At 40.6% G+C, this 13,009-nt stretch overlaps 1 protein-coding gene and 1 long non-coding RNA gene across 8 annotated transcripts in view; one reads left to right on the forward strand and one right to left on the reverse strand.

The window, feature by feature from the left end:
- klhl17 (kelch-like family member 17) overlaps positions 1-8,331 on the forward strand; it is a 14,627-nt gene extending 6,296 nt beyond the window's left edge. For 5 of the 7 annotated variants that reach the window (XM_032522103.1, XM_032522097.1, XM_032522096.1 and 2 more), the window contains 8 exons: positions 1,535-1,651; positions 1,796-2,027; positions 2,726-2,870; positions 3,191-3,358; positions 3,541-3,629; positions 3,794-3,867; positions 4,007-4,188; positions 5,880-8,331. In XM_032522103.1, the coding sequence (XP_032377994.1) occupies positions 1,535-1,651; positions 1,796-2,027; positions 2,726-2,870; positions 3,191-3,358; positions 3,541-3,629; positions 3,794-3,867; positions 4,007-4,188; positions 5,880-6,108 (1,236 nt within the window). In that variant the 3' untranslated portion in view covers positions 6,109-8,331. The remainder of the gene's footprint in view (positions 1-1,534; positions 1,652-1,795; positions 2,028-2,725; positions 2,871-3,190; positions 3,359-3,540; positions 3,630-3,793; positions 3,868-4,006; positions 4,189-5,879) is intronic. The other 2 variants (XM_032522098.1, XM_032522100.1) reach the window with 1 other exon arrangement.
- Positions 1-13,009, reverse strand: part of LOC116693248 (uncharacterized) — a 21,390-nt gene that overhangs the window by 1,124 nt on the left and 7,257 nt on the right. The window lies entirely within an intron of this gene.

Raw genomic sequence — 13,009 nt, forward strand, 5'->3', positions numbered from 1 at the left:
AGGTAGCACTAAAATTGACTAATTAGTGTGAGGGTAGTCTCAAGTGGGTTAGGGTTAGGGTTTTATCTGTCTTAATGTTTTTACTCTTAACTGTTTTACTTGTGTTTTATCTGTTTAACTGATTTTGTGTAGAGCACTTGCCCTGTTGCTGAAATGTGCTATACAAATAAAGCTGCCTTGCCTTGTCTTCTATGAATTGGCGTCTGTTTCATACAAACCACTTGTTGAGCTTAGCTCTGTGACAAGGATTGAATGTTGCAGTGAAAAGAAGTACCAAACAGCTGCCAGCATACATTTCCCATTATCTTCTCAACTCTCTAAGGAACAATCCCTACTGCTTTAAAGAGATTGTGGTCGGTCTGTGGCCTTCAAAGCCTTGAGAGTGAATCTGAATCTAGGATTGTGTGGGCACTATCCATTGAAACAGTGAAAATTAAGCTGCATAAAGGCAGATTTATAATAGACAATTTTCTTTTCTTTGTTTCTTTTTTTCTGTCTGTCTATTTCACTGCCCCCTTCTGTCTGCAGCTATTCTGTGTCTGTCATGAATCTGCATCAGATCTGGATTTATGTACTGGCTGTGAGCTCAAAGAGCTGTGACATATGCCCCATTTTTCTTTTCATGTTCTGTGAAGGAAGTGGCAAGGCATGACAGGGTTGTGACTAGTCTACTTTGCTGATGCTTCACTGATGTAGATTCACATGCATAGCATTCTTCTATTGTTGTCTTTATATGTCCACAAAGACATTTATTTCATTTATACAGCCCTCATTTCTGCTGCCATAATACAAGGACAGTTGATTCTCTTCCTAAACCCAATCTCCTCCACACACATTATGTAATGTGATGTAGCATCTACATGCAGAGGTAAGGGAGACTGCAAGGCGGGGCAGAGGCAGCAGTAGTGGCAGTATTTCTCTGTGTGACTGTGGATTAATGCAGGCTGTTCCTGGGAGGTTGCTAACTGTTGCCCTGATCTGGCCAGGCAAGACAGCTGCAGCAGCTGGTCGCTCTGTCCCCACCAAGCCCTGCCAGCTTTGGGTTGATATGGGAACAGTGCCAGCCAGCCACTCACAGATTGCAGCAATCGTTATGTCACAGACAGACAGACAGACAGACAGACAGACACACACATACACACTATATTATAACTTAAATATATCACAGCACCACTACACATATACATACCTAATTATAACACACATGCATTGATGTGTGAATGTTAAAATGGTCCCTGAAATTACTTTGTTTTGCTTTAATTTATATTGAGTGACGATATTTGATGAATGTCATTTTAAAACAACACAGACAAAACGGAGCGCTGCCCAACTAATACTGTATGAGGCCAATGAAATTTAATTCCTGTGTGTTGATATGTTTGGTCAGGAAGCTTTTCTTGCAAATGCTTCTGCAAGTGCTTTACTGATAGTCACAGTTGAATTAAAGGCACTATGAATTTGAATTTGAGGAAGTTGCTCTTGTAAATGAGTATACAAAATGTCTCTTGACATCTGCTTTGTCTCATGCATTCAGGTCCTGGATTTGATCTCCAGTGACAATCTCAACGTGCCATCTGAAGAGGAAGTGTACCGGGCTGTGTTGAGCTGGGTGAAACATGATGTAGATGGACGCAGGCAACATGTACCTTGGGTAAGACTTTCTTTCTGATCATATTTCTCACCCCACATTTTCTAGTTTGACTATACTCTGCATACAAAACACTTCCATCACATTTCCTCTATTCCCCTTCTCCTGACCCAAACTCAACACCCTCCATCCCTTTGCCCCCGTTAGCTGATGAAGTGTGTCCGGCTGCCACTGCTGAGGCGAGACTTTCTGATGAGCAACGTGGATACAGAGCTGCTGGTGCGACACCACTCTGAGTGCAAGGACCTTCTGATCGAGGCTCTCAAGTACCACCTGATGCCTGAGCAGAGGGGAGTCCTCAGCAACAGCCGGACGCGCCCGCGACGCTGTGAGGGCGCCAGCCCTGTGCTCTTCGCCGTTGGTCAGTGTGCCCCTGAAGGTACCCATTAGGGTACACTTAGGCCACACTTCAATTAACTTTAGCTTCTGAAGTAAAAAAAAGAAATCTGAAAAAGTGCAAAAATCTGCATGTTTACAACTGGGAGAGAACAAATACTGATATATTATATGAGACAAGATAATGTCTGGGATTATTATAGCACTGGCATATATTAGTTTAGATGTTTTCCAGGTTTTAGTGGTTGCATTTCAGTGAAACATTAGTTTAAACTTCTTTGACTGTTAAAGCTAAATGAAATGACCAATAAATGCCACTTCCTAAAATTCTATTTTATCCAGATGAGATTTGGTTAATCTTATCTTATTATGTATCTAAGTTAACAATGTTTTGTTGCTGTAGCCTTGCACAGCTTCCCTCTTCTAAACTAAACCATGTAAATACAATTACAGTTCATTGTTTGGTCTTAAAAAGCATACCTCCTCATAAAGTATATCAAAATATATCTCTCCAAAATTAAAAAGTAAATAGTGTAGCGTAATAAAGACTGTAACTTGATCCTGTATTGAGCCCAGAAGTGAACACGGGTCTCAGACAAATTCATCCCAAAACCCCAAAACTTGGAATAATTCCTCCTGACATTATGGCCTACATTGGCCAAAATCCCTATGATCCTTTTCATATTTACTTAGCTGCCTGAATGCATTTTTTCACCATATTGTGTTTGTGTGTGTCTGTAGGTGGTGGCAGCCTGTTTGCCATCCATGGAGACTGCGAGGCGTATGACACCAGGACGGATCGCTGGCACATGGTGGCGTCCATGTCCACTCGGCGGGCACGGGTGGGCGTGGCAGCCATTGGGAACAGACTTTATGCTGTTGGAGGGTGAGTGAGAACTTTAGGGTTGACCATTGTCTCAAAACTAGTTAACCTACCATCTCATCCCTTAACTCAAACACTAACTAAACCTTTTATGAAGATGAAGATTTGGCCGGCAAAATGTGGATGATTTACAGAATAATCCTGAAAAAAAACGGCCTCAGCCGTGTGCTCCTGATAAGATGTTACAAGCGTTGCTGTAATGTAAAGCAAAATGCCTATTTAACTTGATTAATTTTTGCATTTCAAAGATAATTTTAGGCAGCATGGTTTTGTGTCATCATCAAAAACCCTTTTTTGATTAATTTATATTCATATCTCATCAGGTATGATGGAACCTCAGACCTTGCCACTGTAGAATCCTACGACCCCATCACCAACGCCTGGCAACCTGAGGTTTCCATGGGCACACGGCGGAGCTGTTTGGGTGTAGCGGTCCTGCATGGCCTTCTGTACGCTGCTGGAGGTTATGATGGAGCTTCCTGCCTCAATAGGTACTCACAGACTAAGCTTTTGGTAATGAATGCTAAACATCAAGATACTTTTAAGCTAGATGCTTTTTTGTTTGTCATGATGCTGTTTTCTAGACCAGGTCTCAAAGACAGTTTATCTAAATAGGGCAGCCTTTTGGTGTCATTATAATGAATACAAGTTAGTCTTTTTCCTCCTCTTTCAGTGCAGAGCGTTACGACCCTCTGACCAGTACATGGACCTCCATTGCTGCCATGAGCACACGTAGGAGATATGTCCGAGTAGCAACTCTGGGTAGGAACTTGCCTGAATCATAAAATCATGATGAACATCCTGTTCTACTGTATGTTTATGTTTCACTGTCTGCATTTGAATGTCTGAAATCAAGAGGGAGTTGCCACCTTGGTATTTGACTGCTAATATTCACATTCTCAGTGTTTACTCCCTTTCCCCTCCAGATAGCAGCTTGTATGCAGTGGGAGGTTATGACAGTTCCTCACATCTTGCAACAGTGGAGAAATATGACCCCCAGGTAAATTGCATGCTGTTAAATTTATCATCAAAGTAACTTGTCTGTTGCCAAGATCAACTGAATTTGGAGACTTAAGCGCACAATACAGATGTATCTATGAACATGTGACCAATTCTCTGTCTGTTGATGTAATGAACAGAGCAACACGTGGATAGCCATTGCCAACATGCTGAGTCGGCGCAGCAGTGCCGGGGTGGCCGTGTTAGATGGCATGCTGTATGTCGCGGGAGGCAATGACGGCACCAGCTGCCTGAACTCTGTGGAGCGATTTAACCCCAAGGCCAACACCTGGGAGGGAGTGGCCCCCATGAACATCCGCAGGTGAGCCTGCACCCACAGTTCATATTAGTACAAACAGAATGGTCAAGTCCAGGTCCGGTAACAACAGAATTATGTCTTTCAAAACAGTTTTAGTATGATTAGAAAAGAAGTGAAATCAAATGTGAAATAACTCAAACATGAGAGAATAAAACTGCATAGGAAAAATTAGCTCTGCAAAGATAAATTGTTATTTCCACTCTTCATTCTAACCCCAACCGGCCCGTCAGACACCGCCTACCAAGAGCCTGGGTCTGTCCGAGGTTTCTGCCTAAAAGGAAGTTTTTCCTCGCCACTGTCACACTGTTGCTTGCACAGGAGGAAACTACTAGAACTGTTGGGTCCTTGTAAATTATGGAGTGTGGTCTAGACCTACTCTATCTGTAAAGTGTCTCGAGATAACTCTTGTTATGAATTGATACTATAAATAAAATTGAATTGAAATTGAATTAAATGTTTATAAGAACACATGACAACCTGGGAGGGGTCCATGGAATGTCTAGTCAATTCAGCCTTAGCCAACTGAGCCATCACGAAGACCCGGTCTTACTATTCCAACTACACAGGTTCACCTTACAGTACAGTAAGGAAATGCATTGGCCTCATAAACACTTTTCTTTTCTTTTTTTTTTTTTTTTGGGGGGGGGGGGGGGGGGTAAAACACTGTGGTGCCCCCAGTTTACCTTTTAAACAAAAGTAAAAACTAGAAGGTAAAAGCTAAATTAAAAATAAATTGACAATAAAAAGTACCTCTGCTGCCATTATATAGGCGTAGGATTTAGGGAAATTTGGATGTCTTTTTCACTGCCTAAACCTTCTTAAGGCATAAAGATAAAAAGACCTATTTTCTTTCTTAAATCTTAGAAGATGAAACATGCCCTGCGGGTGATTTTCAAAGGATGCACACACTTACAGCATTGTATTGATACAAGATTGGCATTGGGGTTAGAGATTTAGAGATGAAGCCGTCTTGGAGTTGAGGACACATCAGCAGATTCACTTGTTCCCCAGGCCCCTAGACAGACAGACAGACAGACACTCAGACACTCACTCACTCTTAGTTTCTTGTATGTGTGCCAGTATACTAGAAGGCAGGAAACCTGACAACAGTTGACTATGCAGCCCCATGAATAACCCATGTGATAATCAGATGGGAGCTTTGAGTGCTTTTCTTGTCCCGTTGCTGAGTGACTCCATTTACACAGTCCAAAACATCACACTGTATTGACCACTAATCTATCGCTCATCTAAACAATTTTACACTTGAAAATACTGTAGAATAATCTCACTACATCGTGTGTAATCAACACTCAAATATTTTTTGGACTGAATCCTCTTTGATGACAATAAAAACAAACCCAACAAACCATTAACCTTTCCACTGCTCCACTCATTATTAGTTACTATTATTAGTTCAATGTTTAAATTAAAATATATCAGTTATTGTACCATCTGTACTTCTCACAATCTCTTTTGTTATATCTTACTTTTTCTACGCAATCAATGATAATGTTCATACAGTGGGCTTGCATTTCTAAACGTAATGCAAAGCCCACACGGCATCCACTGTAAACTGTAAACCATTGGCACTTTTGAATAAATGTAGTTAGCTAGATTAAACAGAATGCATAGAAATTATTATTCATTCTTGTTTGGAAACAAATATGCTGAATTAGATTTTTCTTTTCTGTTAGGAGCACCCATGACCTTGTGGCGATGGATGGCTGGTTATACGCAGTAGGAGGTAACGATGGCAGCTCCAGCCTCAACTCCATTGAGAAGTACAACCCGCGCAGCAACAAATGGGTCGCAGCCTCCTGCATGTTTACACGGCGCAGCAGTGTGGGTGTCGCTGTGTTGGAGCTGCTGAACTTCCCACCACCCTCCTCACCCACCCTCTCGGTTTCCTCCACCAGCCTTTGACACGGGGTCACCGCTTGGCTGACCTCGGCCTCTGCTGCAACAGCCCAGACTGGCTCTGGGAAGAGACGCAATTGCTCGTTTTGAGACGGGGAGGTGGAGGATGCGAGTGGACAGGTAAATGGATTGAGGGGGGAGAAAGAGGGACGGTGTGAATAGGGCTCCTGGCTTGGTTATTATACAGTATCCTCCAGAATTAGTGGCACTTATGCAGTGGGTAAAGGTTAGCCAAACATGGTTTAACAAATGTACACCATACGTAATAAACTTTTATTTAAAAATCAAGGCAATTTAAAAGTTGTTAATGTGCAATACCCTTTAATCTCAAAAGGCGATGTTCCACACGTAAGACATTAATTTTTCATGAACAGTTAAGGGATGCCAGATGAATTCTGAAAGATCCATCAAGAGGTTTTTTGATTTCATGGTTAAACCAATCTTGCTGCTCTTTACCAAATTGTCCATTCATTCTGGACTGAACTGTATCTGGTCTGGATGCCTGTAACTCCACTGTATAGCTTCACCATACAGATACCAGCTTCCACTCTCTTCAAGAGTACAAAGATGTTTCCTGATGTGTTAACATTGCCCAATCTTTCCGCTATCTTTCCAAGCTCTACTTTTTTCCCCCCACCACTCCAGTGTTTGACACACTCGTAGTGAAATGTGGTGGACACTTTAATTCTGTCATGTGTGATGTAAATGTTTTTTGTTTGATGTTGTTATCCTCTGCATCTTTTAATGTCAGAATTGTTTTTGCAATAGTGTACAAAAAAAGAGAAACTGAATGATTTAACTTTTTGAATGTAGCTTTTGACTGGGTATACCATGCATGTGTTTACTTATTGACATTGACTCCCATCAGGAGGATAAAATGTTGTAGTGCTGCTATGCCACAGTAGGTGGCAGTAACAGGCAATGTTATAAAACCTTCCCACACTGTAAGCCCGCATGAACACAACCAACAAAGGAGAAGTTAGGCCCTCAGAACTGTTTTTGAATCTTTTTTTTTTTTTTTTATAAACACAGAAGAATTATGTTGAACTATATGTATTTATAAAAAGGTATACATTCTAATATATTCTGTTTTTAAAGATGCTTAAAGAAGTAAACAGATTGTTTTTAATATTTATTTAGGTGAGATATTGTCAATGAAAATGACAAAGAGAATGTAGGTGTGAGAGAGGTAGGCTAGTTGTTCAGATTGTGTGCATTTGGAGTTTCTCCTGGTTAAGAGGACCGATTGTTGCACTTTAATATGCAGCATTTTATTTACATTTCTTAATGTTTCTTCACTGCCACAAGCTTGATCTCACATGAAACTGTCCGCTATATTTGTGCAAAAGGCTTTAACTGCTTGCAAACCTACAGACCAGTCAATGAAAGGACTCTATATTGTCTTTAATCCTACTTAACAAATTAGTTTAAGTGGACATGAAGGTGGATATAATCCTTGGACACAATGACAGTCTAAGATTACATTAAAGCAGAAAGTTTACCTACTGTGTACCAACACTTGACACTAATGATAAATACTGTTGACACTTGGTGCTGTCACATTTCCTTCCATACATAATCAAATGTGGTGTTTTGTTATATTACATACCTCATTGTTGAAATGGATCAGACTCTATTGCAACAAAGTTGAGCTAGAAAAAACTGTATAATTACCTACAAATATACTGGCTTTAGAGCATGTGGGTGACTTGGGAATGTCATCACTGAACACTGCATTGTTTAAAATAAATGGATTACTTAGAGTCTTCTTGACTCCGTTAATTCCTGGGTTCATGTGAAGTGCAGTGATACTATTCCAAACTTCTGAGAAGTTGCTTTTTGAAGGATTTTGTTGATCCGGTTCTGTTTATCTTTAACTAACTTACTTTTCATTTGTTAGAGTGGACCCAGTAGAATAGGGGCTGTGAGGGTCTAATGAAGATGTTGTTTTTTTGTAAAGTTGCTGTGAGTCAGGGCCAGACTTTAAGAGACAGGCACATAAAACCACAAGGCCTCCATTCTGCAGATTGGTCTGTAAATACAAAAATTGCTCATCTTAAATCCAATTTCAATGTGATTGTAGTTTTGTTTTAGTTTGTGTTCAATGTGGTGACCATTTTTTATTTATAATATGTTTATTTATGAGGAACTTTAAAATATTGAATTTTGCACTATTGCGAAATGGAGCAATACACTGTAAAAATGAAATAAAGATGTTTTCAGATGTGATAACTGCCTTGACGAGTTTAAACACATGGGTATTCACACATGGGTAATGTAAAACTACAGTTTTTTCCATGCATCTGCAAAAGTGAAAACACAACCATACACACTGAAGGTTGTGTTGCTTGCACTTTGTGTGTTTGTTGCTAGGCTCACTATAAACTGTTGCTTGGTACCTTCCCAACATGCTCCTCTTTCATAGTGATCTCAGCAGACAGCTGAACACTCTCACTTTACCCTTCTTGACCTCAGTCACATGGCATTCCCACCTGTGGCTGCCTCTGCACACACACAAACCTCCCAATTCCCAACCTCCCAAAACACACAGAAACACAGGCTAAATATACACAATGCAAAACACCTACAACTTTGAATGGGAGAAAAAAGGCACGTAGAGCTGGTTTAACAGTATTAACATCTTTGCATACAGTATGTGTTTGGGGCTTTGCTAAACTTCTGGTATTTGATGGCAAAAACACGTACCATGGTCACAGATACTGAAAACGTGAACAACTAAACAATTTACATAGTGTCAGGTGTTCAACTTTTATATGGCAATATGGCAAAAGAGAACACTGTCAGACTTTTAGAACACTACAGGATGAATTTGATATTTTTGGAAATAATATGCTTGTTTGTTTTCTTTGATGAAGAGATTGACACAGCAGACTCAGGATAAATAGGAAGCTACAGCCAGCAGCCAATTAGCTTAAAAACACTAGAAACAGGGAACCGCTAAAGCTCACCAACGTTGCTGGTTGTAACCTTTTATTTAACAGACTAATATGATGTTGCTTGATCTTCTCATCTCAGAAAGAAAGCAAATATGTGTATTTCCCTGAATTTTAAACTTCACATTAACATTTTACTTTCCCTCTGGTAAGAGAGATATGAGAATATACTGGTGAGTTCAGTTGAGGCTTTAGATTTTGTTATTTATTCATTTTTAGGAGACAACATGGAACTTGAAAGCAATGCATGTTAAAGTGATTTTCTACCAAAATCAAACACCTACCCTGTAGGCTTAAAAGGTGGCTTTAAAAAATGTATTGTTCCCATCTTCAGTAAGGACAAATCATACTGATTACAATAGGTACTAATGGTGAAAAGTTTTTACAGCAGACAAAAACAATCCCCAATGGTCAAAGACAATTCTCCATGATCCACTTCTATCCATTTTTATGCTCTGTTATCAACATTTATGGGATAACTAAAATATAATTGAAAAGAAATATTGTGCATGGATTATAATTTGAATGCAAATGTATTAAAAGGTGTACTGTATGTTCACTATTGTGTTAACATATCTCTGACTGCTGTAGTTGTTAGCCACATCTGCTAGTATAAAGATGCTAATAAGTTTACAACTTGTTTGGATAAATGTACTCCTTCTGAAAGAGCTGCTGATCCAGTGGGCTGGTCAGTGCTATCTCCAGGCCATGCTCTAACCATCTCTGGAAGGACTTAAGTGTCAATTGGACAACTACACCTTCTGTGAGAGGCCATAGACTTTTTGACCGACCGCTTGAGATAAGGCTTGGCCTAAAATTAAAAGTCTCTCAACCCCATAAAAGGTATTTATGACTGTTCAGCTTATGGGAGTGTGTTCAGAGTATAAATAATGTGGAGACCTTAATGCTCAAACAAAGGAGGTGTGCCCAATAGCAGACCGAGAGAGGGTAGACAAAATAACAAACGGCACAATATCCTTGCAGTTAAGTACCAACTACTGTAGATCACAATTCAAAAGGAAGCTACAAAAGTAATTGAAATTAGTGTGTCAATATTGTGTGTCAGCTTTGAAAAAAGTTTGACAATCCTGACAAAACCTTTTTGAGAAGTTGTTCAAGGTAATGTAAAGCAAGTTAAAAAAGGACAAATATGCCAGATAGTAAATTATTAAATGTGTGCAAAGACCAAAGAAATAGGAAAATGAAAATGATGAAACGTGGCACAGTAAAAGTCTAAAAAAGATCAGCACAACATGTTGAAAAGTGGGCAGCCATAGTTCAACACCCACCTTCAGTTGTAATGCCAGTACCTTCAAAGGCAATGGCAGGAGTTTCCTAGCATGCATGTCAATCACCTATCAATTAGCTGATTAACGTCCTCAAAACACAGTGGATGTTGTTGTTTGCAACTGCCACCCATTTCAAGCGTTTTGCATGGGCAGAGTTGGCTGCATGCAGATGATTGGCATGTTTATGAAAAACAATAACAAACAGCAGTGACACAAAGCTATTTCTAACTAAACAAATTCCAAGTTCCAAGGAAATCGTGAACCTTGTCCAACATACCATTACGACACCCCCCTTTCTTGTTAATGACTCAGACAAACTTCTTGACTGACTTGAAAAAATGAAAATTGATAAGATCAACTCATGTAACCCACAATTTCCATACCATGTGTGAATGTCTGTATTTGTTACTTCTGAATAAAAATATTTCTGGTCATTTCACTAGTTTACTATTATCATATTAACTTATAGTATGCGACAAAAACAGGGATCTTCTGTATTGAGAAAGGGTAAATAGACCCCGTTGTCAACTGGCATTAGCATCCTGAGTGGTCGGATCAAAAGTGGACAGCTCCAAGTACAGCTGAAAACACTCTCAGGATGCATTGAGGACACATTGAGATTGGATTTTTAATACCACATTTGGAAGTGGTTTGAGCCGCGTGTCCACATTCGAATAGCAATGAGAACGGGAATGTGTCCTGTGTCCACATGAAAGACTGCCTACTCAAATGTGAGCGGAACGGCGTAACCATTCAAAGTGTTTCTCTTGTCACAGAAACCACTGAGTAAATCGTGTGTTTTGGATGTTTTTGTTTCTGTGTTGCCTTCTCTCGGCTGTTAAGCTCTCTGCAGCAATGTTGCCTTGAAAAGCCAGCCGTCGGCATACAATAAATGTATTTTTAGTTTCATAAACAAATTAATTGAATATGTAGGATATTACTACAAAACGTCCTGCTCTTATATCGTATCCTTCCGTTATTCATATTGTCCGATCTCCACAACGATGTGTGGAGTAAGGGCTGTGACACACCAACCCGATAAACGGCCGTTGGATAGTCTGGCAAGGTAGGTGACCCGAGTCTGTTCGGTGTGTTCCGTGACGTCGTCCGTCCAGAGTGGTCCGAAGGGGCCGTCGGCCTTTATTTTGACCGACTGACATGCTCGGTTGGATGGCGGGCACTGGCGGCAGTCGGGACTCAAATGACCAATCGGATTGGTTGAGTGCAAAACCGGAAACGAGGAGCAGGATGAGCGTGGCTAGAGTCTCTCAAAGAAACACGTCTCGGTGAGTAAAATATAGAAAAATATGAGATTGTAGTCTGAACAAGCCACCATGACAGTCTGGCTTTTAACGAAGAAGGTAAGCCTCTCTTCTCTAAGCGTAGCTCCTATGGCGCCATTTTGATGCTAATAAGCCATCATTTCTCTTGGCACAGTTACCAGAAGACTTACAACTTTCAGACAGGTTGCCCAGATCACATCTACGTCGTCAAGCTCAGTTGGAGGCTGCGCAGTAACGGTGTATCACTGTAAAAGTGCTTCTAATATCCTTCACTGGTTTCATGCCAGAGAAACGGGGTCTGTTGGTCAATTTTTGGAAGATAATACAGATTAGCGCCGCCTGCTGTTATGGAGACGTATTACGTCTCGTCGCTTTTGTGTGTGTCTTTTTTGACAAACTCAGGGAGACTGAGTAGTCCAACGGCCTTTTCTGCCGAGGGTCGGCCGTCTGGTTGTTGTGTCAGGGGCTTTAGTTGGCGAAGGGGTGGTCAACGCAGCTGCTGGGAAACTGTTTAGTTTCCTTTTAAGTTCTTCACAATAAAAGTCCCCTATTATTTTGGTATTTAAAGGTCCCATAACATGTTGCTTTTTGGATGCTTTTATATAGGCCTTAGTTGTCCCTAATACAGTATCTGAAGTCTCTTTCCCAAATTCAGCCTTGGTGCAGAATTACAGCCACTAGCGTCAGTCCCACAATGAGCTTTCCTTAGTTTGTGCCATTTCTGTGTCTGTTGGAGGAGAAGAGAGGAGGGGCAAGGTGGAGGGTGGGGGTGTGCCACTTTGCTCATTTCTCTGGGTGGGCAAAGCAGACAAAGGGGAGGTAACCTTGCCCCTTATGACCTCATACGGAGCAAGATTCCAGATCAGCCCATCTGAGCTTTTATTTTCTCAAAGGCAGAGCAGGATACCCTGGGCTCAGTTTACACCTATCACCATTTCTAGCCACTGGGGTACCATAGGCAGGCTGGGGGGACTCGTATTAATGTAAAACCTCAGAAAGTGAAATTGTCATGCCATGTGACCTTTAAATGGTTTAATTATGAAGCGGCAAAGTCAGGAAATGTTGGCATCAGCAGTAACGTAACATGTTGCTGCTGTGCTCTAACAACTCCTCTAAGGGAACATGAAACGTAAAATAAAGCAGTTATAACCTAAGCTAAACGTCAAACCACAGAGATTCACTTAGCAGCTACAAACGTACTGAGAGATGAACATAAAGACTTTTAAAAACATATTTTTTTCTCTTGCACAGGTCCTGCTGCCCGTCAGTAGACATCCTTATGTTGGCACCAGTTTATAGGTGACATAAAGACTTAAGACTGTGGGCAGCGCTTTTTCATTTGATTTATTTGAGAGTAATACCTATCATTATAAACACACAC

Source organism: Etheostoma spectabile, chromosome 7 (assembly GCF_008692095.1).
Source record: "Etheostoma spectabile isolate EspeVRDwgs_2016 chromosome 7, UIUC_Espe_1.0, whole genome shotgun sequence".
Classification (NCBI taxonomy): domain Eukaryota; kingdom Metazoa; phylum Chordata; class Actinopteri; order Perciformes; family Percidae; genus Etheostoma; species Etheostoma spectabile.